This window comes from Tachypleus tridentatus, chromosome 8 (assembly GCF_004210375.1).
Source record: "Tachypleus tridentatus isolate NWPU-2018 chromosome 8, ASM421037v1, whole genome shotgun sequence".
NCBI lineage: Eukaryota > Metazoa > Arthropoda > Merostomata > Xiphosura > Limulidae > Tachypleus > Tachypleus tridentatus.
In genome coordinates this window covers 14,812,355-14,839,637 of record NC_134832.1, presented here as the reverse complement: position 1 = coordinate 14,839,637, position 27,283 = coordinate 14,812,355, and the positions used below count along the sequence as shown (strand labels likewise).

The 27,283-nt window shown below is 32.0% G+C and overlaps 1 protein-coding gene across 6 annotated transcripts in view; it reads right to left on the bottom strand.

The window, feature by feature from the left end:
- Positions 1-1,499: 1,499 nt before the first annotated feature.
- Positions 1,500-27,283, bottom strand: part of LOC143258566 (uncharacterized) — an 80,873-nt gene continuing 55,089 nt past the window's right edge. For 3 of the 6 annotated variants that reach the window (XM_076517726.1, XM_076517727.1, XM_076517728.1), the window contains exons 32-45: positions 27,032-27,147; positions 26,393-26,570; positions 24,035-24,258; positions 23,537-23,659; positions 22,554-22,644; positions 21,486-21,572; positions 12,201-12,386; positions 10,081-10,170; positions 9,041-9,200; positions 5,954-6,123; positions 5,480-5,647; positions 5,025-5,147; positions 4,285-4,432; positions 1,500-3,140 (exon numbers count right to left, since the gene is read on the bottom strand). In XM_076517726.1, the coding sequence (XP_076373841.1) occupies positions 2,992-3,140; positions 4,285-4,432; positions 5,025-5,147; positions 5,480-5,647; positions 5,954-6,123; positions 9,041-9,200; positions 10,081-10,170; positions 12,201-12,386; positions 21,486-21,572; positions 22,554-22,644; positions 23,537-23,659; positions 24,035-24,258; positions 26,393-26,570; positions 27,032-27,147 (2,013 nt within the window). In that variant the 3' untranslated portion in view covers positions 1,500-2,991. Of the gene's footprint in view, positions 3,141-4,284; positions 4,433-5,024; positions 5,148-5,479; positions 5,648-5,953; positions 6,124-9,040; positions 9,225-10,080; positions 10,171-12,200; positions 12,387-13,892; positions 13,973-21,485; positions 21,573-22,553; positions 22,645-23,536; positions 23,660-24,034; positions 24,259-26,392; positions 26,571-27,031; positions 27,148-27,283 lie in introns of those variants that run through there. The other 3 variants (XR_013032358.1, XM_076517729.1, XM_076517730.1) reach the window with 3 other exon arrangements.

Below are 27,283 nucleotides of genomic sequence, written 5' to 3'. Positions count from 1 at the left end.
ACCAGTTTGCTTGATACAACTTCCACTGGGATACACAGGTCAGGTGGTATCAACCATGAAATGGGCCCCCCCGCTAGTACAGCGGTATGTCTCCGGATTTACAACGCTAAAATCAGGGATTCGATTCCCCTCAGTGGGCTGAGCAGATAGCCTTTGTGGCTTTGCTGAAAGAAAAACACACAAAACACACCATGAAATGTATGGCCATATGCTGCAATTAAGATAACCTGCCTTGATAGTGGTAGGTGTAAATGATGACGTAAATGTCAGAATGAGGACATTGGTTGGCATAATTCCATCTTTGCAAATGGATATATGCCTCACTGCAGAAACTCCTTGGGTGGAGAAACCAGCAAGAATCTCTGAATCTGGGATGTTCTTCAAATCCTCTCAACAATAACATCTCGTGATTAATTCAAAGTAGCATGAGGTGTAACCTCAATAGGTATATCCTCAATCGCCTTTGAATGCAAGAGGAGTTTGCTGTGTTGAGGTGTGGATATTTCAACCAATGTCACTAGTTCGAGGCTTCTTTACTGACTTTGAGGAGCCAGCAAGTCCCTCTAGCCCCTTCTGAATGAAAAAGGGAGATATTTGCCCTATAAATTTGTCTGAAAGAGAATGTAGTACAAGAAAATGAGGTACAACAGGTGTTACAGATGTTGAAGATTGCTGCTCAGAATCTTCAAGACGAGGTCGTTTACCTATGGACTGTTTTTTCACTATTTTAAAGTTTTTATTTGAAAGATCCATAATAAAAAAGAATATTTCAGTGCCCACTGACCCCACCCACCATGGAGCCCTACAATGCCAAACAAGGACACTGCAGCATTGTCAGGGTTTCATGAGCACTATTCCCAAACACCAGCATTAGATACAATGTCCACAACAACTTTTGAGAACATCCAACACTGGTACTTGGTTCAGCCCTAGCCCAAGTGGACCAGCAGATTAACTCAAGGGTGGGGCCACTCCAAGTCCCCCCCATCTACAGGAATACAAGGCCAAAGTGTCGTGTTATGGTTGGATCCCTCAGCCACCAGGATCCTCTTCTCCCCTTTATGAGTCACCATGCATGGCAAACACATGGGTGGATGTTTAGACCCCAGAGGAGGTAAACTGAAAAAACAGAACCTTCTCTGGGAGGTCTCCTCACCACGTAAAGGAATCCACAATGAGGAGCATTTGGTATTTCTCATACCAAAACTAAGTTACAGAATTTGAATATCAAAATAGGACAAAAGTTAATTCTTAACTTTCAATCAGAAAAACCTAGTGAGTGTTATATAAAAGAAAATGTGGTACCTGTAGCCACTAGAAAATGTACAAGTCATGTAATGAAAATGATGTAACCCAAATACCAAATTACGACCATTTGGCATTATCACAAATACATGTTGTCTTTGGTGGGTTAATAAGGATATATTAAGTGGTTTCATTTGTGACTGTGTAAATAGTTATTGTTGTCATTCAAAGTCACCGTATATCTATTCAGGAACTTTAAACAAAATTGATTTATTTCCTGTTTAAATTACAATACCAAATATGCACTTTATATTAAATAGTAGCACATAAAAAGAATTCAGAATTTCCTTGGTGAAACTTAGAAGAGTCAATGAATACAATACACTGAATTTATTTGAATTTTCTCTTATGCAGTGTTCCATCTGTTTATCATTAACAAATTTGAACAATGTAGTTTATTTCTTAAGAACATAGTTAAACTTACTAATATTTCAATTTTAAAGAGTTAAAAACCAAAATTGTATGTACAATAGCCTTTAAATAAAAGTTTAAACCTATTGCAATTAGAAATGTTTTATTTTCCATATAGCTCAACATTTAATCAAGAATGTAAACCTAGAGTTTTGAAGTGTATGCTTATATATATATATATATAATTCTGTAACCAAAAGAAGTACATACATTTTCATGTCATATTTTAAGTTTTTTTTCACCATGGACATAAGAAATTAGCTGCATATTCTTTATTCTTTGCTAATCACAATAATTTGGGTTCACTTCCCATAAATTTAACTGATCGATTTGAAAATTCTTTTTAGTGAACATTAAATATACACAATTAAAGAACATCCACAAACTACCAAGTATTGGATTGGAAACTATTTTCATCTAACACGAAGAAAAGATATAGATCTGAGTATCATTCTCTATCTTTCAAGCAATCCTGAAAACAATATAGATATTCATTTGTATTGTATCCTACTTCCTTTACATTATAATGTAATCACAACATTTGATCCTAGCAGGAATGATCATATATTATTACACCTGAGAAGTATATGTATAGCATAAGCCATTTACTTAGTTCTCAGGACTGCTTAAAATGAGGTAGGGATCAAGTTCCAAACTAAATATTTTAAGAACTATTTCAAAAAAATCCAGATAATATTTACAGTTTAACTATAAAATCACTTATCTTGGAATAACAAAATAAAGTACTAATTTCTGAGTAGGGTAACAATCAAAATATGATAATGTATCAAAATCCTCAGAAATCAGATGTTGACAAATCAACTTTATTCCTGGTACTTCACAATATTACAAGCTTGTTTCAGAAGCTTAGCTTACCATACTTTTGTTGACTTAAAGTATTCCATAGATAGAGCAACATCTGTACATTTAAAATATTATTAGAAGTCTTGAATACTTTATTATTTACCTACAAAACAAATTTAGAACTATCAGTATCAGTTTATCACCTATTATAAAGTAACATCTTCAAAACGATATAAAACAGTAGTGTGTTGATTAAAAGGAAACCTTGCCATAGTAATTTACTTTTATTTTCTGATAAGTAAAATAACAACATATTAAAAATTCTAAATGATGTAATTAGGAATAAAAAGTACTTGTGATAAACCAGCCTTCAAGGCACAAAAAACAAAAGCAGTAACTCTCCACACTTAATCTAGTCAGTCAACACAGTGACATTTTGACTATACTTTTTCATTCATTTGATCACATAGTCTAACTAGCTACAATGAGTTGTGTGTAGGGAATAACACCACCTACTCCAGCAAGAGAAGATGAACCCATGAGATCTTCATCAATCTGACGAGCTGCAGATCGCCCCTCAGCTATAGCATGAACAACTAATGACTGGCCTTTTCTGCAATCTATTTAAAATGAAAAATAAAGCCAGTTACTTTTCATTTTCATTAATTTTTTTTTAAACACCTTGCTAACCTAATTCACATTGACTTGACATAATTTAGTAACTCAAAAGTATTAACTTGAAAATTGAAAAATTATAGTATTTTAATAACATTAAACTGTTGTATAACAGTTCGGACACAAGTTGTTAATACAAAATACTCAACTTTTCTAAACGTTTTAAACTTTGATTTAAATTATAAGAGTTCAAAAGTGTTAGACATTCTTAAAAAAATTAAGACACCAATGAAAAAGGAAAAGTGTATTTAAGTATTTTTAGACTTCAGTGCATTTTAACAACAACATTCACATGAACTAAATTTTATTCAAATTAAACACCATGTATTCTCTCTCATTCTATTATTGGAAAATACTCTCCTTTTCAGAAGCATGTACAATGTTTTTTGAGGGAAGCACGTGTTCCTATGATTCCTGCATACAAATTCAGTCACTTTTGTAAGGACAATATTATTTGTTCCTATGTATACATTTGCATTTGTTGATTATGCATACATGAGTAACAACCTCCCACAGAAAAAAACAACTCAAATCTAAATTCTTATTTATATTGCTCCATCTCTTCATATACAAAATCCTCCAATTTATGCACTTGATTTAATCTGTATTTTACCATGTAGATACAGATGAAGACACACACACACACACACACTCTGAAAAGCAAAACAAATGATTGAACATTCAAATGAGACTAAATAGCTAATATAATACCATGTTTCTCCGAAAATAAGACAGGGCTTATATTAATTTTCACTCCAAAATATGACACTAGGGCTTATTTTCGGGGGATGTCTTATTTTGATATATTAAAAAAATGAAGTTACAAAGTAAAACTATTAAGCTAACCATTTAAAATAAACTATTATTAAACTATTAAACTAACTGATTAATACTTAAACAAACTAATTAACTAACTATTAAACTAATTAATAAATTATTTGTTTTTTATTTCTTTCCTCTTCCTGCCACTTTTAACTAGGGCTTATTTTAAGGGTAGGGCTTATATTAAAACTATCCCCAAAAATCACACTAGGTCTTATTTTATGGGTAGGTCTTATTATCGGAGAAACACGGTATATGCACACTTACCTCCAGCAGCATATACTCTAGAAACAGAGGTGTGAAATTTTCCTGGTGGAGTTTTTATATTTGACCTACAATCTTGCATGATACCCAATTCTTCTGCTACATACTGCTCTGGACCTAAGAAACCCATGGCTAGAAGAACCAGATCAGCCTTCAAAAGAAGAAGAAAAAACGTTACATCACCTCATGAAAACATTCTATAATATCTAAATCAATATTATAAGGAAGTATGACATCCAACAAAAAATTAACTTTTCAAGAAGCAGAGCATGTCACAACAAAACAAAAGCTACATTATCACCATATTTATACAACTAGAAATAAATTCTTTGGTACAAAATAAAGAACTTTCAATAAATTCTAGAGGTGATAATGGAAATATTTCTAAAACTGTCATATGAAATATTTGCAGTGATTCTCCTAATGTCAACAAGTTTCATAATTACAATATAAATTAGTTTGTTTTAAAATTATACTATCTAATTAATGTCAGTTAACACCAGTATAAAAAAGGGAGCAAAAGATGATATTCAAGTTTAGTACTAAGTTTTAATTAATGCCCTCCCTGACAAGGTATCTTATGCAATGCTAACCTACAATGACTTAACCTAAATAATTACCAGTTATAATTTTAGCTATCAGAGTAAAATTAGTTTAAACATCTTAAACTGTTTTTAAGTGAAAACTAAAACTGTTTAAGTATGTGTGTTTACACCGAAGATTTCATATGAAATCTTATTTACCTTGAAGTCCATCTGGGTACCTGGAAGTTCTTCCATGATCCAACGATTTGATGGGTCTTTCTTCCAGTTCACTTTAACAGTTCTGATGCCTGCTACATGACCCCGTCCATCATCCAGGAATTCCTAGGTGTATTTAAGTATAGAATATCTCTCAACAAAAAAGTAAAGTTAAATACAAATTAATATTAACAGTTTAATGTCTAAAAAATACAATTGTGTATAAATAAATAATGCAGCTTAAAGTAGTAAAAGTTGGTATAAACATACATCCCATTTTTAATCTGGTAATTTTCACTGAAAAAAAATTTAGTACAATTAGATACGATTAAGCAATTAATTTTATTGTAAACATTATTGTAAAAAAAACAAAAACACAAACACATTTGATTCCATTTTATAATCAATGGCTACTTAAAAATTTTAGTTTTTTCCCCAAAGAAAACTTTAAAACACACCTTACTAAGAACAGAAAAATGACGAGGATCTTCTCCATATTTAAATTTGACCTCTTCATGACCATAGTCCACACGGAAAACCTTTGGCCATTGTGGCCAGGGATTAGATAAAGTTCGTGCTGGAGGAGGTTGAGGAAGAATTTCAAAAGTGACTACACTTCTAGCACCCTAAATACCCAACAAATGATTGGTAGTAAAGAAAAAAGAAAAAGAGAGTAAAACAAGTCTTATAACTACTAATAAATTACACTCACGCTTAATATATATTTATTTCACAATCATCTTAACAGGTTTTTTGGTTATTAAATGACAGTCTAAATACTAAAAAGATAAAAAAAAAGTTGTTTCTAAACTCATGTAATTAATTAAAAGTATGTAGTAACAATATGAAAATAAAGTTAAGTAAGGTGTAAATCAGCAACATGCAAACTCCATTTCTTTTGCTTCGACTTTTATGTGCTCCCTTCTACTTACTTGCCTCAATGCTGTTCCAATGCAGTCAACACCAGTGTCTCCTCCACCAATAACTATTACATCTTTCTGAACAGCAGACAAAGGAATATGATCAATTTTTCTTCCTAATTGTTTCTTCTGCCAAGTCTCCAAGAAGCTCATAGCAAAGTGGATACCTTCAAGATGTCTTCCTGAATTAGAAAAACTTTATAAGTATAATACAAATTACATAACATATTTAAGTATTATTAGTTAAATTTAGTTTAACTACTACTACTATAATTCTCTGTAAATGATTAACAGATTGTAAAAAAAAATACTGATAGTATTAAACAATAAAGAATACTTTCATACTTAGGATTTCAATGCAACTGTTTTTTAACTAATGGCACAGCTGTTTCACATATCAGTTAAGCAGGTTGTATTCATGTAGTCCATTGTTGTATATTAATATAAAATATAGTATATTCATTAGTTCTTACATTACTATCATGTGATAAATTTGCTGATCTTAGAGGTTATCAATGACAATATCAATGCAAAGATAAATGGACATTTTTAATTTAATAGTCTTGTCTGTGGTACAACAAATAATTTTTGTTGATCAGCTAACAAATTGTCTATGCAATAGAAATCTTTAACTATGAATGGAAAACATTACCATTTTTGAGGAAAACCTATTATATGATATGTTTACAATTAGGATTATGCATACATTTAAATTGTAGTTAATTTATCAATTACAATGAACTTCTGATCAAAAGCCAGCAAATTACACAGACCAGAATTCAAAATATATACCTAGCAAAGTACACTGATAACTAAGCAAAATTAAAACTACATTACTTATAATGATTATAATGTACTGTTTAATCATATTGCTATTTTTCAATTTTATTGCCACTGGTCACAAACATTTTACATCCTCCATAAGCAAAAAGGCTTAGCAACCTATGACATGCAGCAAATGAGTACAAAGGTTATCATAACAAGAAGGTTAATTGTTTGCTACACTTACTGTTTTATCTTTTAAGAAAAACACATTTAAGAACTTATTTGTGAATAATCTAGATATACACAATAACTGAAATTTTACTTGTACTTTACAAAATAGTAGTCCTCTATAAAACAGCCAAGACAGGTCACTTTGTAAAGACTAAAGATCATTTTAATATTTTTAGACATGGTAACATAAATGCACTACATCACTGCAATTTCTGTAATATTAGCCAGGTATGGCTGAAAGGTCAATATAATAACAATAAATATATATCGATGTATAAAGTTTTGAGATTTAAGTTATTTAGACTAAGTATTTATGTTTTTGTTTATTAATCTGTAGTCATGCTAGAAATAAAAAAGCATGATTTATATATATATATTTTTAAGTGGTTATTATAAGAGCAGCCAAATTGACAGACACTGTTAGAGTAGAGAAAATAACAGATGAAATATAAATTTTTACCAAAAACAAATGTCTGAATTGTATTGGGATGTTTTATAGATTAAACAAATAATATTTAAGATTGATAATGAAGAATAATTTTTTTAAATTATAACAAAAATTACTTCACACTTGAACCAGTAATGAAACAAATATTTTCATAAAAATCTTTAGTGCAAAATACTTCATTAAAAATATTTTCTGTGTACAACTCTTGCAATCTTCTCTAAATTTTCACTAACATTTGTGAAGTACACATACTGTATCAAATATTATAGTATAAATACTTAACTTATGTATGTTATACTAAGCATATTGTGAAAAAGGTAAGACAGACAGTCACTTGAATTTAACTTAAGTTTTAATGCTTAAACAAATCAATGTGAAAAAGTCAAGAAAGATAAATTAGTGATTAACTGTAGAAGGCTACATATTTCTAATTATCCTCAAGTATTATAAAATCTTTCAATTTAGTGTAATATTTTATTAATTTTTATTTACAGAACTTTAAAGAACATGCAGTGTGTCCAAAGTACCCCAGTAAAATTTCATACATAAGCTACATATATTCTTTTCTCTACATGTACTTCTCCTTAACTATAGTTCAGTAGTAAACAAACAAATGTACAATGCCAAAATCTAGAGTTAAACTCTGCATGGAAGAAAGGCACAAATACTCTACTGTGTACCTTCGCACTAAAACCAAACAAACACTCCTTAACACTGCCAAGTTTACAAACACACACATTTATAGATGAGCAGGATTCTTTACAAAAGGTATCCATGACTTGTCAGCATTAAAATCCAACAATAAACAAACAGCACACAGTTGACTTTTTAAAAGTAATCTATTAAAATAAGTGAAATATATGTACATATGTTTGTTATACAGTTAATCATCACAGCTATATTCAGTGCTGTAAATAATCATCTCTTCTTCTAAAAAGTCCACAAGATGGTTCAGTTACTTTAGAACATAATTGACATGACAAATTACTCTTCTCTGCTCTATTATTACAATACAGTTGGTGATACATTGACATAAATAAAAGAGAAAACTGCTAAGTTCTTTACTGATAAATTCACACACAAACAGTCTAGATTTATTTTAATACATTTCTCCCTAACTCAACTTTCACTTTATTTCTATATTCTAACATGTATTTACCATTCAGACTACTTTTTCAACATTCTGTATATACACACACACACACACACACATAACAACAGTCTTAAACTTTCCACATACTACTAGATACATGATGCAATAATACTTCCTCACAGCAATAAGAAAAATTCAGAAGATTCAACTAACATGACATTAATTCCCAAGAATTGAACCACACAAAAATGATTTATGAACAGTTATATAAACATATAAATTTACAATAAGTTATTGGTTCTATAAAAAAAAACTAAATGTAACACTTGTGCTAAGCAAATAATCTAAAACAATGTTCACATTAATTTTATAACTGAAATGAAACAATCATATATACAGATAAAACATTATAAAAAAATTGCTTTTTAACTAACAAGAACTAAATGCTTTAAAACATTTTCCATAAGGATTGAAGAGAAAGAGTTGTAACAGTCTTTCAGCTAAGTATGTACTTAATATAGAAGGTGGATGAGAAAGTTCAATTTTAAAGCAAAATACATACCAGGAATCGAAAGATCTCTAGGCCAAGTAGACCCAACAGTGAGCAATAAAGCATCATTTTCATTCAATAGCTCTTCTTGTGATACATCTTTTCCAACATCAGTATTAGTAATAAAAGTAATTCCTTCTGCACACATTAAGTCCACTCTTCGTTGTACAACCTAACCAAAAACAAAAAGGTAGTGCTATGCACCATAACTAACTATATTAATCATCATGTTTTCATAGATATAAAACTTTTCAGTTGCTGAGGATCCAGTACAGTTGTCTATAAAACTATTAAGCATTATTAGCTCAATATACCTAAATTTACTGATGAATATACCATTCAAACTGAAATATGTGCAAAAGTGGTTGTTTATAAACATTGCATCAAAATTTACAAATGCACAAAACTTGCTAGATTTTACAAAGTGTTCAGCAAATTTATCATGTTGATGTTAAAACAATGATACATTTGTGAATTATACTTTTAATACATTACAGAAACAAATTATTTCAGTTTAACTTTTAGTGATATATATTAATACCTATTCAATTTAGTACTATGATAATTAAATTTCAGAAAACAACAAAATAGGAGCACTTTACTGATTAAAAGATGAGGTAAATCACTGTGGTATATAGTTTATCAAAAAAGAATTTTTCCTTGAATTAAAAACAGGTAAAACACTGATAGAGATACTTTAAAATAATAAAAAATCAATCTAGTTAAACCAAGTAAACATGCTAAAATAAACAACTGTCTGGAATTAAATGGTATCTTAAACACATACTAAACTGAAACAACAACGAAGTGAAATCTGAGCTCATTACATAATGTGAATTGTTGTATTCCCAGTTCATGTAACATACCTGTATTTCAACAGCCAGCACAAGTTTGATTAAACTACCATGTTCTTTTCCTAAAACTAACACTGAGAATATTCATTTCTTATTGGTTTTGGGCCATTTTAGTATCCTCCCCAGTACTGTTATAATTTTCTTTTTAAATACAGATAAATGTAGACTTGTTCATAACATTTTGTTTTGCATATCTACCTTCTTTTCCAACTTCATAGTAGGGATTCCATACTGTAACAAGCCTCCAAGTTGATCATTTCGTTCATACACAGTAACCAAGTGTCCAGCCTGAAAATAAGTCTCATTACTAAATTTTCAAATTTGTAAAAAAAAAAAAAAAACTTACTGAAACTATAAACAAAACATCAGTGTACCTGTTGTCAATTAAAAAATACAACAATATTATGTAACAACATGCACTGACAAAGGAACCAAAGAAAGAGACAGCAGTCGCCAACACTTAACAAAGACAACTGAAAGCATGCAAAAAACAAAAACAAGGGTCTAAAAGTAATTAATACTTGACAGAAAAAAAAAGGCTAGTAGTAGGAAAATGTAAAAAAAAACATTTTTGGAACAAAATAATAATACTACAAATACTTTTTCATACCACCAACAATACATTAAAACATGTATTACAATATCTTTGTCACTAAGAGCCTTAAGAATAGGTCATTCAAAACTGAATAAAGAAATTAAAAATAACATGTCCATTTTAACGAATTTACAATGTGCCATTAAATTAAAAAATAATCATCTTAAAGCTAGAAAAGCACATTTTTTAATGTAATAAATGCCTGAAAACAAGAAAAAAACTACACTGTTTGAACTACAGCACAAATTTTAACTTGCAGAAAGATTCTTAAAACAATTTTTTTTTCATTTACAAATATTTAATGCAGAACCCTTACAAACCCGACTTAAAAATGAAACAAGAAAATAAAGGACATTTCTATTCTTCCATGCAAATCGTGTGAAAAAGTTCACATCTGTCAAACAGAAAATACTTTACAGCGAGAAACCTAATATAATTTGAAAGAAGTTTGTGTTTGTTTTTACTCTTACTCCTCCTAGGCTTTTGCATTTAGACCTGCAAGATAGTTCAATCAACTAGGAATGATTTTACACGTGTCAACTTATTTTTCTTCAAAATGCATAGATTTCATAGCTTCATTGCTGGCTAAATGTAAAGTCATTTATTGAAGTAATCACTATTGTTACTAATGAGATTTATTCAGTTTTCTCTTTCATTATAAAGGCTGTACATACAGTATGTATAATTTCAATCATTACTAAAATAATTGGGACAAAACAAATACCATTCATATGCATAACTGATACAACAAATTTATAATTGCATTCCAATTCCATAAATCATTTGAGGTGTTTCTTTTTCCCACATTCTTTTGAGACAAAATATTCATATTAAGCGAGATGTTTAAGACACATGTTAGTTTGTTTTTTAATCAAAATGCAATAACACTAAAACAGAAAATAAACTGTTGTTTAAATAATCAAGCCCAGTGGACATGAATAATTTCATTCTTAGTACTTTCAATTTTTATACTGTAACTGGCATATATCTGGAAAAAAATAAATAAATCCTTAAACATTTCACCATACATTGCAAAGGTAAATATGCTCAATAGAAGAGGTATATTAAAAACTAAAATAATTCAATATTTCTTCATACAGAACTTTTGACAACTCTGATTTGAAAAATCAGTTGAAATAATATATTAAATTATATAAAATAGAGATTTGTTGAAAGTGCATTAAACATAAACCTCTGAAGGCCACTTCAAGCTGAACCATTTCTTAACTGTGTGTGTCAAAGAAATTTCACAATCAGACATCACCTTTCAGAAATCTGTATGAGACTGAAGAGAACATATAAAAATCTTGAGACTAGTTTCCTAGTTTTTGTTCTGATATTTCGTTCAAAGGTGTGGTTTATTTGTAAAGTTCATTTAGCCAATATACTCTATTTCTATATTTTACACTATAAAGAACTAGATCCATAACAGAATCAGTACTTTACCACCCAAGAGTGATAATCAGTCCAGGTATTCATTTTAACCATTAAACTACTGGCAATCAAGTACCATCTTCTCAGGTTCTTTAATGTATCATTAATAAATACTATAATGCCTTATTTTTTATGTATTTAGTTGTTTTCAGAATATCAAACTGAATTTTTCTATTTAAAAATAGAAAACTGCCATATTTGCAAGAGTAAGGAAGAAAAATTATAATTACCTTATGTTATTACTAACACATATTATAATGACATTTAAAATGCATAAAAATAAACTGACCTTATTCAACTGAGCAGCAGCTGCAAGACCAGCTGGCCCACTACCAATAATAGCTACTTTTTTACCAGTTCTAAATAAAGGAAGTTGTGGTTGAATCCAGTTCTTCTGGAAAGCATGATCAATGATAGCGCATTCAATATTCTTTATTGTTACTGGTGGTGTATGGATACCAAGCACACAGGCTGCCTGATAAAGAAAGAAAGGCTATCATTAGAACATATACCAATATTAAAGCATGTGTACAGAAACCAAACATCTTGACCTCATTACTTTAATAAGGTAAAGATCTAAAATGACAAAAAAACAAACAAACAATACAAATCAACAGGTTCTACATGCTTATTAACTTCAGAAACAAATTATAGCATGAACTAATTTCACATCTGTGCAATGGCAGATTCTAACTGTTGAAAAAGATGAGGGGAAGGAAAAACAAAAATAAACTGAAGAAAACATGACTAAGTCACAATTAAATAACAACACTCACCTATGTATACAGTAATTTTCCCTACAGTCCTTAAGAGCAGCCAATTTTCAGTGAGGGTTGATTGCAATCTAATAAGAGTTTTTCCCTCATTTATAAACATCATCAATGTGTCAAGTCAAGTTTCTGGTATTACATATTGAATTTTTAAATTCTCTGATTGTATTAAAGCATACTTACAATTCAGCTGTAGTTGTAAGTTCTAGATATATTGAACCATACGCTTGTACCTTAAGATACACAGTATTATAGAATTTGGTATACAGAACTGATATGTTAATTAGCTCCAAGTGAAGAGATTCTCATTTATAGCCACCTGTGAATCCCACTTAATATTACTCCCATGATTACATACAGAGAACTGGCCACCATTTTACAGATTTTTTAAAATGCAGGAGTACCATGGATTTTCTATCTTTTTAATGTACAGCCAAATACTCCTCGACTATTCACATTTGTTTAATAATGTGCATCACACTAGTACCATCACAGCTTTGAGCACACATAAATTTCACAGTCCAATTCTTTGTTGATATGCCTCTTGGTATCACCAGAATGTACTGCCAAAAACTAATAAATCTGTCATATACACAGTAACTGAAAAATATCTGTTGAAAAGAAACTGCAGCCACAAACTCAATAACGCTGTGGAATATCAAATACAATAAAGTTTTTCTTTACTATAAATGAAGAGTTTTGTGTGCAAACTTTGTTCATCATTGGATACATGCCTGCACGGTTTTAGTTAATTCATGCATTTGAAACTTTTGTTACAATTTTCAAACAAATAAACCTCTAACATAGCATTCACAAGATGATTTTACAATGTACGAATGATAATCAAGTCGCACAGTTCCCATTCCATTCTCCTCATTTCACTTCATTTCAACTCATCTGCACTAATACCCAAAGTTCAAAGATACCTCTCAAAACTTGTGCATGCAGATGAACTCTTGCACTTAACGAATGCTACTGACTAACTCAGTCACCACTTTCACCAACAGTATAAGTAATTTGTTTCTGGAGTTGGCTATACAACATTGGCATTATATCATAAAAAATAAACTGTTTTGGAACATTCTAACAAACCTTTTAACTTCATTAATAAAGATGCACTTAAAATTTTCAGACCTTTTAATTGTCTTAAAACATACAATGAGGTCCAACAATATTCATACTTGGTATTAACTATGTAAAAGTTAAAATACCTCTTAGTTGCTGTCCTGTCATTATAGCTTCAATAACTTCAACTTCATTTTGGGACAGAAAAGAACACTGGGAAGTCAGGCTAATCACATAAAAGGAAACTGTGCCATAGAGGTTTTTAATATGCAAGCATATCATGCATTTTATACCCTCTTAAAGTAATAATTCTTCAAAATCTTGTTTATTCTAGGCATGTAATACATGTTCAAAAACTCATTAAGTTACATTTGCTTTAGTTACCTATTATTCCGAGTCACCTCTCGGAGATATTACATGGTCTACAAGAAACAGATGTAAAGCTGCATCTGATGTATAAAAGTAGATACCAGTTTCTGCTATTGGTCAATCAGGTGATAGAGGTTACAACCTCCTTTATTTTTCAATAAAATTGACCAATAGTGACATTTGTGTTTGAACTTTAAGATGCACAATATTATAGAATTTGGTATATAAAACTGATATATCAGTTAGCTCTGGGTGAAAAAATTCTTATCTCTAGCCACCCACCTAAAATTACTCCCATGATTAAAATGACAACCAGTTCTCTCTCTCTCTCAAGCCTTCACACAATTTGGTAATAATATTTAAAGACCTTTCTTCAAATACTAATGCTATTTTAAAGGTTAACTAATGTTAATTGATTCTTAAAAAACATTAAGGCCTAAGGAGAGTTTGAGAGAACAATATATAAAAGCTTTCTGTCCTTTGTACAACCTATTATTTGTTTACAAGTTTGATTATTAAAAAACTGTTTCATTGTCATTTTGCGTATTCTTCTCCTGTCTCCTCCTTTATTAAAGTCACTCAGTTTCATAGAGATAAGAAATTTTTCACAATATATCTTTTTGAACTTCCCATTATATAACAGACTGGCCTGATTAACTCTTCAGAGGAATCAGTTTCACCTGAAAATACCACAAATGTAGATACAATTTGCACCACTATTAGATTCACTGGTAGGCATAACAGTAAACAGTGTTCATTTGGGAATCTATTCATCAGTTTTTGTACCATCACAGCTTTGAGCAATTTGTCTGTCATTGTCCTGAAACAACTGGTTGGTTGGTTTGGTTTGGTGTTTTATGTCACAAAGCAACTAGGCTATCTGTGCCAAACATCTGTTAAAAAGTTAAAATTAAAGTAAAATTATTAAAATTCATAAATGGAAATTAAGGTAAAACAAAAAAGTTTAATTTTTGAATTAAAAAATATATAGCATTAAATCCAATTTTTACGTCTAGTCTACAGCAGTAACAGAAAAACTACAGTAATAGAAGTTGTAAAGAACTTTCTGCACCATAATTGTAATTATTGTAACTCATCAGGATGACTAACAGGTAGTTCAAACAGCAGAGTTAGTCACCTGAAGTTGGCCTTTCCAGTCCTGGTTTTGAGTTATTTGACATTATGACCATTTTCTAATTTCAAATTGAACAAGATGCACTTTGATTCTTAAAAGGGAATCACATTAAAAAAGGCCTAATGTATAAATTAAAAAAACTTAAATGGCATTAAAAAGATTAATGGCCTTTACAAAACTAAAAACATTACCAAGGTGTAAAGTGTCACCATCCCCAACAACACTGTCTAGCATTACAGATAAACCTTGGGACAGAACATGTTTATAATGGTGCCATCATTGAGAGTCATAACGACAACAAGAAAGTAAAATTGGCTTATTGTGACCTGAGTGTTATACAGACAACACACTGGTGCATCAGATCCAGATAAAACAAAACGATGAGTTAAAAAACTGACCAATGCATAGTCTAGTTAGAACAACATCCTCTTTCCGATCCTTACGGAAGCAAGACAGTCAAAGTCCAATAGAGTGTTTCAGTTGGAAAAAGCTTGTTTTCAAGTTGTTCACTCCAAGTCAACTGCCAACTAGCACAGAGACAAGCCTTGAATACAGGACCACAGACCATGTATGGAACAGGCACAGCAGTGACAGATCAGACAGATTTAGCTGCAGTGTCAGCGATATCGTTCCCAGGAATACCAACATGGCCCGATATCCAGAAAAACTGGATAGAAGTAGATGTTAAAGAGAAATGGGCCAATTGGTTTTGAGTATCTGTGGGAACAGAGTGTGAACTAACATGAAGTGATTCCAGGGCCAGAAGAGAACTATAGGAGTCAGTATAAATAGTGCAGTTTGAGTACTGCTTAGCTTCTATGTGATCCACAGTAAGAGAAATGGTGTACAATTCAGCAGTGAACACAGAAGCTGTAGAGGAAATTCTGTGCACAACCACCAAACCACAACAAACCATGGCAGAACCCACACAGTCACCTGATTTCAAACCATCTCTATAAATAGGAATGAAAGGATGGTTTGAAAGATGTTCAGCAAATAACAGACAGTATTTCCAAACAGGAGTGTTTACTTTTTTCAGACGATGTAAAGATAGATCATAATAGGGGACTGCAAGAAGCCATGGTGGGATGGGCTAATCAGTGAATACAGCAATGTTATCCAAGGACAGACCCAATCATCCAACTGCACCTGGATACGAAAACCAAAAGGAGCAATGGCAGACCATCTGTTCTGAAAAAGTATGGCCCACTCACTGAGGAAGGAAAACACAACCCCAGGTGGAATACTTTGGTAAGAAAAGAAGTTTTGAAGCATATAGTAAAAACAGTTGCAGATGGCAGAAATGCAAAGAATGTTCATGAGACTATGTATAAGCTCTGAACTGGGGAAGTGCAGAAAGCCCCAGTGCCAAGCCAAAGTCCTTGATGATGAATGGGGTCAAGAGTCTGGCAGAGCCATAGACCAGTGATACATAGTCAAGTTTCGATCAAATAAGGGCATGCTAAAGCATAGAACATCAATCCGCTCCCCAAGTGGTGGAAGAGAGGACACAGAAGATGTTAGGTGCTCTTGTACATTTGGCCCATAGCTGCTTAATGTGTGGTATAAAAGTTAGGTTACAGTCAAAATTAAGCCACAAGAACTTTGTCAGAAACCACAGGCAGCACAACTTCACTGATATGGAGTTTAGAATCAGAGTGAATACCCTGTTGGCAGGAAAAGTGCATGCAAATGGTTTTAGAGAGAGAGAGAGAGTAGTTAAAGCCATTTGCTGGGGTCCACTTCAGGAATCGATTGAGGGCAGTCTGTAGCTGTCGCTCAATAAACTTCATGTTCAATGACTGACATGAGATGTGAAAGTTGTCAACGTAGAGCCTGTTTGCAACAGTGAGAGAGAGTTATTCAGTGATGGTAGTAATCTTTACACTGAAAAGTGTGACATTCAACACACAGCCTTGAGAGACTCCAAGTTCCTGTAGAAAAGAACAGGAAAGTATCAAACCTACACAAAATTGGAATCACCCATCCATTAAAAAGTTTTAATAAAAATTGGCAAATGGCCACATGACCCATTTATGTGTGTATGTATATATATATATATGGTGTTGCAAAATGCCATACCACCAAGTGGTATCATAAGCATTCTCAATGTCAAAGAATATTGATATAAGATGTTGTTTGAGAAAGGATTCTCTGTTTAATGTTTCAAGTCAAATCAGGTAGTCTATAGTGGAGCACTGTCGTCAGAACCCACAGTGGGTGGTTGAGAGGAGGCTGTTTGATTCCAGAAACAAACGAGATGAGAATTAACCATCCTCTCAAAGGTCTTACAAATTGCACGGTAGTTTGAAGGAATCTTGGGATCCTTCCCAGGCTTTGAGAAAGGTAGGACAATAGCCTGGTACCAGGCATCATGAAAAATATTCTCCTGCTAGATCTGGTTAAAAACAATCAGAAGAATAGCAAGAGAAGTAGGAGATAAATGGCACAGCATTTCATAGTGTACATCATCAGGTCCAACTGACAAAGGGCCAGTTTGAGTTCCACCAGTATAAAGGTACAATTATAGTTATAGAGACAACTCAAAAGGAAAGAGGTGATTGCTCTGCCTCATAAATAAGAAGGTGGAGGAAGAAGCAGAGGTGCTAGATACCTGACAAAAGCTTTCACCTAGAGTATCAGCTACTTCCTGTCCAGAAAGCAATATCGAGGGGGATAGAATTATATTGCCCACCGACCTTTCAAATCTTGTCCCATATGATTTTGGAACTGGTGGTAGAAGATATGCTGGTTGTGAACTTAATCCAAGAGCCCTTCTTGCTTTGATATCTACCCAACAAGCATGTGCACAGGCCTGCTGGAAAGATATACGGTGTAAGAATGTGGGATACCTATGAAAAGTATCCAAAGTCCGTTTTGAGCCTTCCATGCCATATGGCAAACAGAATTCCACCACAGATAAGAATATCATGGAAACAAGTGTTCAGGTTTTAGAATACATTGAGAAGCTGCCTGTATAATACAGTCAGTTACTGCTGCCACACAGTCATCTATTGATGGCTTTCAGACAATGACAGGATAAAGTTCTCTGAGAGCAGTGAAAGAGTGCCAGTTTGCTTATCCAGCTTCCACCAGAATACGGGAGACATTAACTACAGTCAGTCTCTCTCAAAATTATAGGAAAATGATCACTGCCTCGTGGATTATTGTCAACCCTCCATGAACAACCATAAAATAGTGAAAGTGAGCAAACTGAAAGATCAATAGCAGTAAAGGGCTGACAAGGTGCATGGAAATAAGTAGAAGAACTACTGAAAAGAGAAAGATTGTGACCAGAGAGCATATGCTCTACAGAGTGACCCCTCCTATCAATAACAGCACTTCCTCAGAGGGGATGTTGTCCATTAAAGTCTCCCAGGATTAAAAAGGGAGACGGCAACTGTTCAACGAGAGCATCAAGGTCTGATTGATCATAGGTCTCTCCAGGCAACAGGTAGAGAGAACAAACAGTGATGGTACAACTCAAGGAAACATGGATAATTTTGGCCTCCAAGGGTGTGTCGAGTGGTAAAGACAGGGTGGGCACATGCTGATCAACCAACAGTGCCACCCCTCCATGCACTTGTCCATCACACAGCCTGTCATTTCTGTACAAAGAAAACTGCTAAAAGTTGATTGTATCAGCAGGTTTCAGTAATGTTTCCTGTAAGGAAAGACATACAGGATGGTAGGAAGCAATCAGTGCTTTGATGTCATCCAGATTAGAACGTAAACCTCAACAGTTCCATTGTATCAAGGTGGCCATTTTTATTTAAATGCAGGCAAATTGGGTGGATAGCCCTTCTGTTTACAACCACGTCTTTTTTTTCTTTATTGTCTTTATTCAAGGGAGGTCTGTTGACCTCTATAGATCCTGCCCTGGTTGATTGGGCAGGTCATTGCTGTTGGAAGAGGACTGCAGCGACTAAAGACACGTCTTGGTTGAGAAAGTCCAACAGGTTCACCCTAGCCCAAGTGGACCATCCAATTGACACAAGGGGGATCCCACTCCAAGGCCACCCATCTATAGGAATTCAAGGTCAAAGTGGTGTGTTAGGGATGGATACCTCAACCAGCAGGATCCTCTCCTATCCTTCATGGGTCACCATGCACAACAAACACATGGGTGGATGTTTAGATCCCAAGAGGTAAACTGAAAGAACAGAACCTTCCCTATTTGTATTTTGTTAAATACAAAAATAAGAAACAAACCACAAAGTTTCCTACACACACAGATGGAAGTAGTTGTAAATACTCATCATCTTCTTTTGGTATAATCAACAAACTGGCATCTTGCAGTTCAACACCATTGCTTGTGTCAAATAGAAACCCACTAGTCCCCTCACCATGTAGAGGAATCCACACCATGGGGTGAAACAACTGAAACCTGCTGATTTAACAAAGCAGCTAGCAACTAATTCTGAATAAGTGTTTAATGTTCATGAAATCAAAATATTTCAAAAACTTTATCAGTTCTATCAATATATCAACTTGTACAGACTGATTCTTTGTTGATATGCTTTTGGCATCATCAAAATGCTGCTGTATATTCAGTGCATTTAAATTGCTAATTGAGATTCCTTGTGACTTCAAAACATGCAGTCTAGTAGCTTCTTTGTATTGCTTTTGATGTGCCCTTACTTTATGCAACAGTTCTCTCAATTGCAATGTTTATGTTGACAAATTCAACCAGTCTCTAAAACATGCTTGGATTCAAATTTTATTCTTTTTCACCGCAGCCATGTAATGGCAATTCAGAAGTACTACAAAACAACAAACAATTAATGTATTATTTTTGAACGAATTTAACAGTTCTTGTTTTAACATTACATTTAGTAATTCCAAATTCCAGGTTCCACCTAATTTTGAAGTGATATTTACACTTCTAATCATTGTCTAAATGTTATTTCGAAGCTTGTGTTTCTTAACGTTTTTAGAAAGATAAAGTTTTTCAACTCTGTTTCTCTCCAGGAAACTTCACCTTTCAAAAAAAGACTAGAAATTCTGCTGCAAAATTGTTATTTTTGCACCAAGTTACTGTAGACTTCTGCACATATCCTACCCTTCCTAATAATGTCCTTCAAACCTAAATAAATGAGCACAAGGGAAAACAAGGTATACAGATCAAGCTGAGCACAGTTAAGGCAAGATACAGTGAGGTACAGGTATAAAGGTCTTGCATCCTATAGTAAAACCAAGTCCTTAATCCACATTGTTTTTACCTTAAGTGTCTCACTAATTATTGTTAATTCTGTTTGTTGCTTTTTGTTTAGTTTCTTTGTTCCATTTAATCTAGTCTTGGTTAATAAGCATTTTTAGTATTAGTCTGCAATTTAATATCTAAAGGTAATTCTCCTTTTAGCAGACTTATCCAATAGTTCTTCATATCATCCAGTTCATCTGAAGTTACCACAGTTTGTTTTTTTTGCCATAATATAATAAGAGCTTCCTAGCAAACAATTAGATGGGTATAGACCTAAGAATAAAACTAAACAGTGATGAAGTCCTTTATGTACAAGCTACCATTATGATCAGATCTGCATGTATTTTATAGAAAAAGGTTTACTTTAGCTTAGTATAAAGACTAAAATATTCACAAATTTTATCTTCCATAACCAGTTTAGGATAAATCTTTAATATATTCAGGTAAATGTATGTAAATTTGTTTTGCAGGCATGCTGTATGTAATACGCAATTCTTGCTAATCAAATGTCAAAAGGCAGCATTCATAAAATAATAATTTTACTAAGGTAAAGTTTGTTTTTGGCAACCAAAAATTTAACACTTTATTCATGTATTTGACATTCCTTTTCGGAGGGGCACTAAGTCCACCTCAAAGGGTAGCATAGATTGATATTATTTAGAAGACTTTCTTTCCTGTAAATTATTTGAAATAGGCTGGACATATGCAGTGATGGATTCTTATGTCACACTAGCATGTTTGTTGAATGGGGCCATTAAAACAAAATTCTGTCTACTGTGGAAGCATAGAATATTCATCTATATCCCAGCAGCCTGTAACAGACAATGGAAACTTGCAAGCCAACCAGCAAGTTAAACTCTGTGCAAACACTGTGAATAAAGATTATTTATTTGTTCATTTGTTTTTGTTTCTTATCTTTGCTATTCAGGTTTCTGTTTATCATCACTGAAATTTGCATTCTGGAGATATTAGTTACAGAAGTTTTAAGAAACGTATTTGACAACCATATTATTAAAGCTCCTCATAGCTCACCTCACATGGAGCAGGGCATACCCGACCAGTAAATTCTGGAAAATTGTTGGTTTGGAGAAGCTGGTGGAGTGCTTGCTGCCAATTATCCTATATAAAAAAGGTACAGTGAAAAACACACATGCACACACTTAGGACAAAAAATCCCAAAGATTCAGTAATATGCAAAACATGAAATTAAAATGTATAAGTTATAAAGTAAAAAAACTAAACCAGAAGACCATTTTGTTTTAATATTGTAAAAATAACTACTTTGTTATGTAAAATTACAAGGTTGTCAAAAGTTTTCAAAGAATGCTTTAAGAAAGTGAACCACAGCAGGGATACAAAAATAATATACTTTACTGAACTTTGAGAATTTCAAATTTATTATTTTATTGTTCTGCATTTAAAGCAGAAACCTACAACAGTACTTTACCAATTGTGCTAAAGGTTAAACCACTAGCATGACTGTAAAGGATTTAAGAACTTAAACTATTGCATTAAAGTCCAATCATTCTGAAATAATTAATAAACTATGTTTAGAAAGTATTTGAAACTTTCTTTGATTAATTTCTCTGTAAAACCTGAACTTCTCCATGCTTACAAATTTTTTTTTTTTATTATTATTTTAACATAAAGGTAAGATATTTTTCTGCTTTATGTATTTTGCCACAAATGTTCTCATGGTTGTAGTTAATTGGTGCATTATTATGCTATTTAGAGTCACAGGAAAGACTGAGACCAGTAAAGCCAAAGCCTAATCACTTGGAATGTACAGTTCAACTTCTGTATTAAAGCTTGCTTCTTTCATTTCAATATATTACATCATGTGTATGGAGTATTTATAGTTAAAATGGCTCAAGATTCAACCCCATAGCACTAAATCTTCAAAACTTTTCTGGGGATGGGCATGTCCCCAGATTTCCCCCTAGAAAAGGTATGTTTTTTTATGCCAATATTGTGCTTTACACACTCTATGTCACACTGTCTAGCTATGTCAATGGCCTGGCCACTCCAAAATTGCATCCTACAGTAATAGTAATAAAAAATGCAAATTTTCTTATTTTACCAGTATATTACTTTTCCTACCTGGAAAACAAGTTCATTCCACTTGGGTATAACATTTCCAAGAGGACATCCATGACTTGATTGACAAAAGGGAACACCACAGTCCATGCATCTGCATATAATCAAAATTTTTAAAAATGTGATAGAAAATAAGATAGCTGTACATTTTTCTACTGTTAGTTAATTTGTTTCTAGATATATAATCAATTTAGTCAATTCATTATAATGAGCAAAATGTTGTAGACAGAATCTGATGAGTTTTTTTAAATAAACAGTATCATTTTAAAGACTTATTCTCATGCCTACATAATAAAATTTTAATACAATTCATGTTGAATGTAGATTCCTTAATATGCAATGTTCCTTCACCATCCCTAGTTCTGATATATACAAACAAGCATATATTCAATAGTTGATTACAATCCAGGGAGTGTGTTAGAGCACTGAAGTATTAAGACTTTGTTCTGATCTTTCATTTTCATAATTTGACAATGGAACAGGTATTGTCTTTAAGTGAATTAAGAACAATTCAATTTAGTAATACTAAAATAACTTTTATAACCCCAAAATGTTATATTATAGCATTTCAAGTCTCGATTGTAATTTTAAAACAATAAAAATTTGAATCAATTTTAAAGTATTGCAATTTCACAGATTGAATTATTTGCTTTAGCTATGCAATCGACTGAGTATTTAATGATCATGTGAGATTAGTACTTTTTATTCTATAAAAACAGTAGTCAAAATGTTAATATGTACAATATTATAACAATAAGGAATTGACAAAAGATTGCTTTTAAGCAAGCTAAAACAACTTTGGAATTATTGTTTAAACCAAGTATTTATGCAACCAATATTAAAAACCACCATAGGTATAAAAATCCAGTTTCTAGCATTAAGTCCACAAACACACTGCTACGCCCCTGGAGTAGCTTTTAATAACAATCATAATATCGACACTTTGCTGTTTTTAACACCATGGCAATTAAAATTTTCTATATTACCTTGCTGCTTGTACTTTGAGAGTTTTCCTTACATCATGGTGGTTATATATTTCTTTCCAGTCCTTCATTCGTTTTTCAGCAGGTCGGTAAAACACAGTGTCACGTTTGTACATCATAAAACCACTACAATGAAACAAATTATGTTAACAGAAGATTAGATGTGTGAGAATTAACATAATGGTAAAGCTACCAAAAGTTTACCCACTTATCAAATCATCAGCTAGTAATCACAAACTATAATTGGAATGTGCATGCTTGCATACATACATATTAATGCTCACAGAAGTGAAATATAACACAGAGATGAGAAAATTTATAATCCTGATGTTTTGCAACACAAGAGTCCCTGCAATATTAACATGAAAAATTATACATTTTTTAAAGCTTGCAGTCATCAAAAATAATTTAATAAGAGAAATAGAGCAATATCTAAACTGTTATTCCTAACTTCAATAGTGTACTTCAATAATACCAAATGTATGATTAAAATTATTATACCGAAGTTTATCTAACTTCTGTGGATGTTTCTTCACTTTTGGTGCATCAGGTACAGAATCTTCAATGTCTTTAATCCTTGAGTGGTTGCTGTTGCTATTTGATGTAACACTGCCATTCATAACATTATCATTATTGGTACTCATTAAGTCTCCATTAACTTGAAGTTTTTCTTGAGCTTCCAAAGCTATTTGTTTCAAAGCTCTTTGGTAATCTTTGGGGAAAACCTTTGAAATAAAAACAAATGGCAAATAATAAGAAAAGCAAACAAAAAAAACTGAGACATATGAAATAATAAATACTTAATTTTAATACAATGCACAGCACAGGAAATGCATAGTATCAAATTTATGCTAAGTACAATTAAAAAGCTAACTAACATACAATCTATCTTTTAGTTGTAAATATCCTAATAATGCATAATATACGTGAAGAATGTTAAAGGTACCAAAATTAAATTCTACATGCAGTGTCTTACATGAAATGTTTCCGAAGAATCAACTGCACAAAAAACTACTTGAATATTACACCATCAAGATATTATTATTGTGCATTTTATGGACTGCCAAAAAGTCAACACATGGTGTCTCTTACAAACACTTTAATGAATCTTATAATCACACTTTGGTTGGTTTTCTAGTTGACTTTTTAAAATATGAATATACTCTGAAAGATAGTTGAGTTTTCTCATAAAATTTAAAAACTAAAGTTTAATAGTCATGTGCGCTGTACTGGTTTTGACACTGAACCACTATATACAAATGTACAATTATAAGGCACAGTACAAGTTGGTGTATAACAATAACTAGATCATGTATATTCAAGATCTCATTTTTAGAACTGATGAACTGTCACAAAAATCTCATTTTTCTTGAATGGGAAGATATATGATCAGAATGACAGTGCCACTAGGGACCTGAGAATTTTGCCATATTTAGCTATCTTATATTTATGTATTCAAAAAAGGTAAAAACTATTGGAACATTGCAACAGCTTCAACCTTTTCACTATTTTATGTTGATAATACCTACATCTCTGAGAACTCTGATTAAACTCTCCAATTTTTTCAGTGTCTAAGCAGTAGATACAACAGCATAAAGTTTTCTATAGAACATCAGCAGGACAATAAAATTCTAGCTTTCAATACTTGATCAGTCACAAAGGATTTCAATGTGAAATTTATCATAAGAAAATATTCATAGATTTATATTTTAATTTTGAAATTTTTTTTACAGAAAATTTTGTAAATGCTGTTTATTTTATATATACAGTAGAGTAATCTTTGATTGACTAGGATATACATAAATAATTTACTGACAGCAAGGAATTTTTATGCCCAAATATGTATCCATGCAATATGATGGACAAAATTTCATATTTATTTGAATAAAAAGAGTTTTGTATTGCAAATTTAATTGAAACGTGTAAATAATCTTTAGTAATCACTTTACCATTCACGGATAAATTTTTTTTAGTTGTCGAGAATTAGCTGAAATAGATTATCCCCAGGTACAGTTAAAATGTGTATTTAAACCTAATTTTTGTCCACTTTCTCTTTAAATTTAAGGACAAGGTACAAATTTTATAGTCACCACTAGCACTTTATAAATTTACTTGTTCTTGCTGTTAAGCAAGATTATATTGGCTCTATAAAAAATAAAACTATCAATACGTATTACAAAAACCACAAACTTCAGAATACCCACTAAATAAAGTATATTATTAGAAATAGCCAATTACCCAAGGAACCAGTGCATTAATCTACATGTGACACATTCATGACATCATATCTGCACCCTGAGAATGGAGAAACAAAGTTCTCTGTGACAGAAAATGGAGGTGAAATGGGAACATCATGTAATAAAAAAAAATATATTACTATCATACCTATAAGAAAGAGTTCCATTATAGTACTATGTATTCACAATGTGATTGTGATATCTGCACCCTGAGAATGGAGAAAATGTTCTCCGTGATGGGAAACAAAAACCACAACTCCAATTGCAAATCTACATGAATACAGGATAAATATTTTTTCAAAGTCAAAGATTGCATACTGTGTAATAAAAATATTTTTCACTATCATATAAGCAAGAGTTACATTATGGTATGATGATATGCTGAAGAATAATGTCACATTATTGTTCATTTCATTCGTTTAAGATTCTTGTTAAGGCCAACAATGAGTGATGCATACAAATAAAGGAACTTTGATTCACAAAATGAAACCTGAAATTAATGTAATTGTACTTTTCAGGAATACTAGAGGCAATAGTTTAAATTCCTACATATTTACTTTATTTGTGCAAATAAGAAAAAAATGCAAATGATCTAAAGTAGTGCACTATAATACCTATTTACCTTTACAAAATGAACTGCAATATTAGGCCATTCCTTTAATACGTCAGCAGCAAGATAAGAGCCAGTTTTATCATGAAACTCTTGTATCAAATTTTCTACATCATTCAGATCTTCTTGTTGGTCCAAAGGCATCAGGTCCACCATCAGTGTGTTACAGTGAGAAGGAAAAATTCCATCTCTGAAAAGATTCCATTCAGAACAACATCAATTTAAGTTACTTTATCTTTCAAGTATATAACCAAAGTTACAAAATATAAAATTTACAGTACCTTCATACTATACTGCAGATTTAAAGCTAGCATTCCACCAGAAGTTTTCTTTCAGTTCTAGTAGTATTATAGAAAATGCCTTATCAGGATGCTTTTTTTTTTCTATTTTCTCAAATGTGCAATGAGAATGAAGTTAAAATTTTTAAATTATATTTCTTCCATTTTGAATTATTTTCATCTTTAGAATATAGTGAAACTTGTCAGACAATCAATAATCACTGTATCAAACTTAGTTGATGCTACTTTCTAATAAAGTATTAGCTGATGCACTTTAGTAATGTATGGTGTTATGCTGTAAATGCTGTATGAATATGAAACAAGTATCAAAAGTATGTGAATTTTCATTTCCAGTTCTAAAATTATATTTTACCTGTCTAAAATATAAGCAATGCCTCCAGACATTCCAGCAGCAAAATTCCGGCCTGTAGGTCCCAATATGACAACTTTTCCACCAGTCATATATTCACAGCCATGATCTCCAACACCCTAATCATACCAAAATATACAATTTTTTTTAAACTACTTTAAAGTTGAAATACTTACACACACAAAAATATTGGTAGCTTAGTAGTAGTAGTGTCCAATTTCGTTTTAGTTTAAGAAACTCAAAGAAACTACAGAT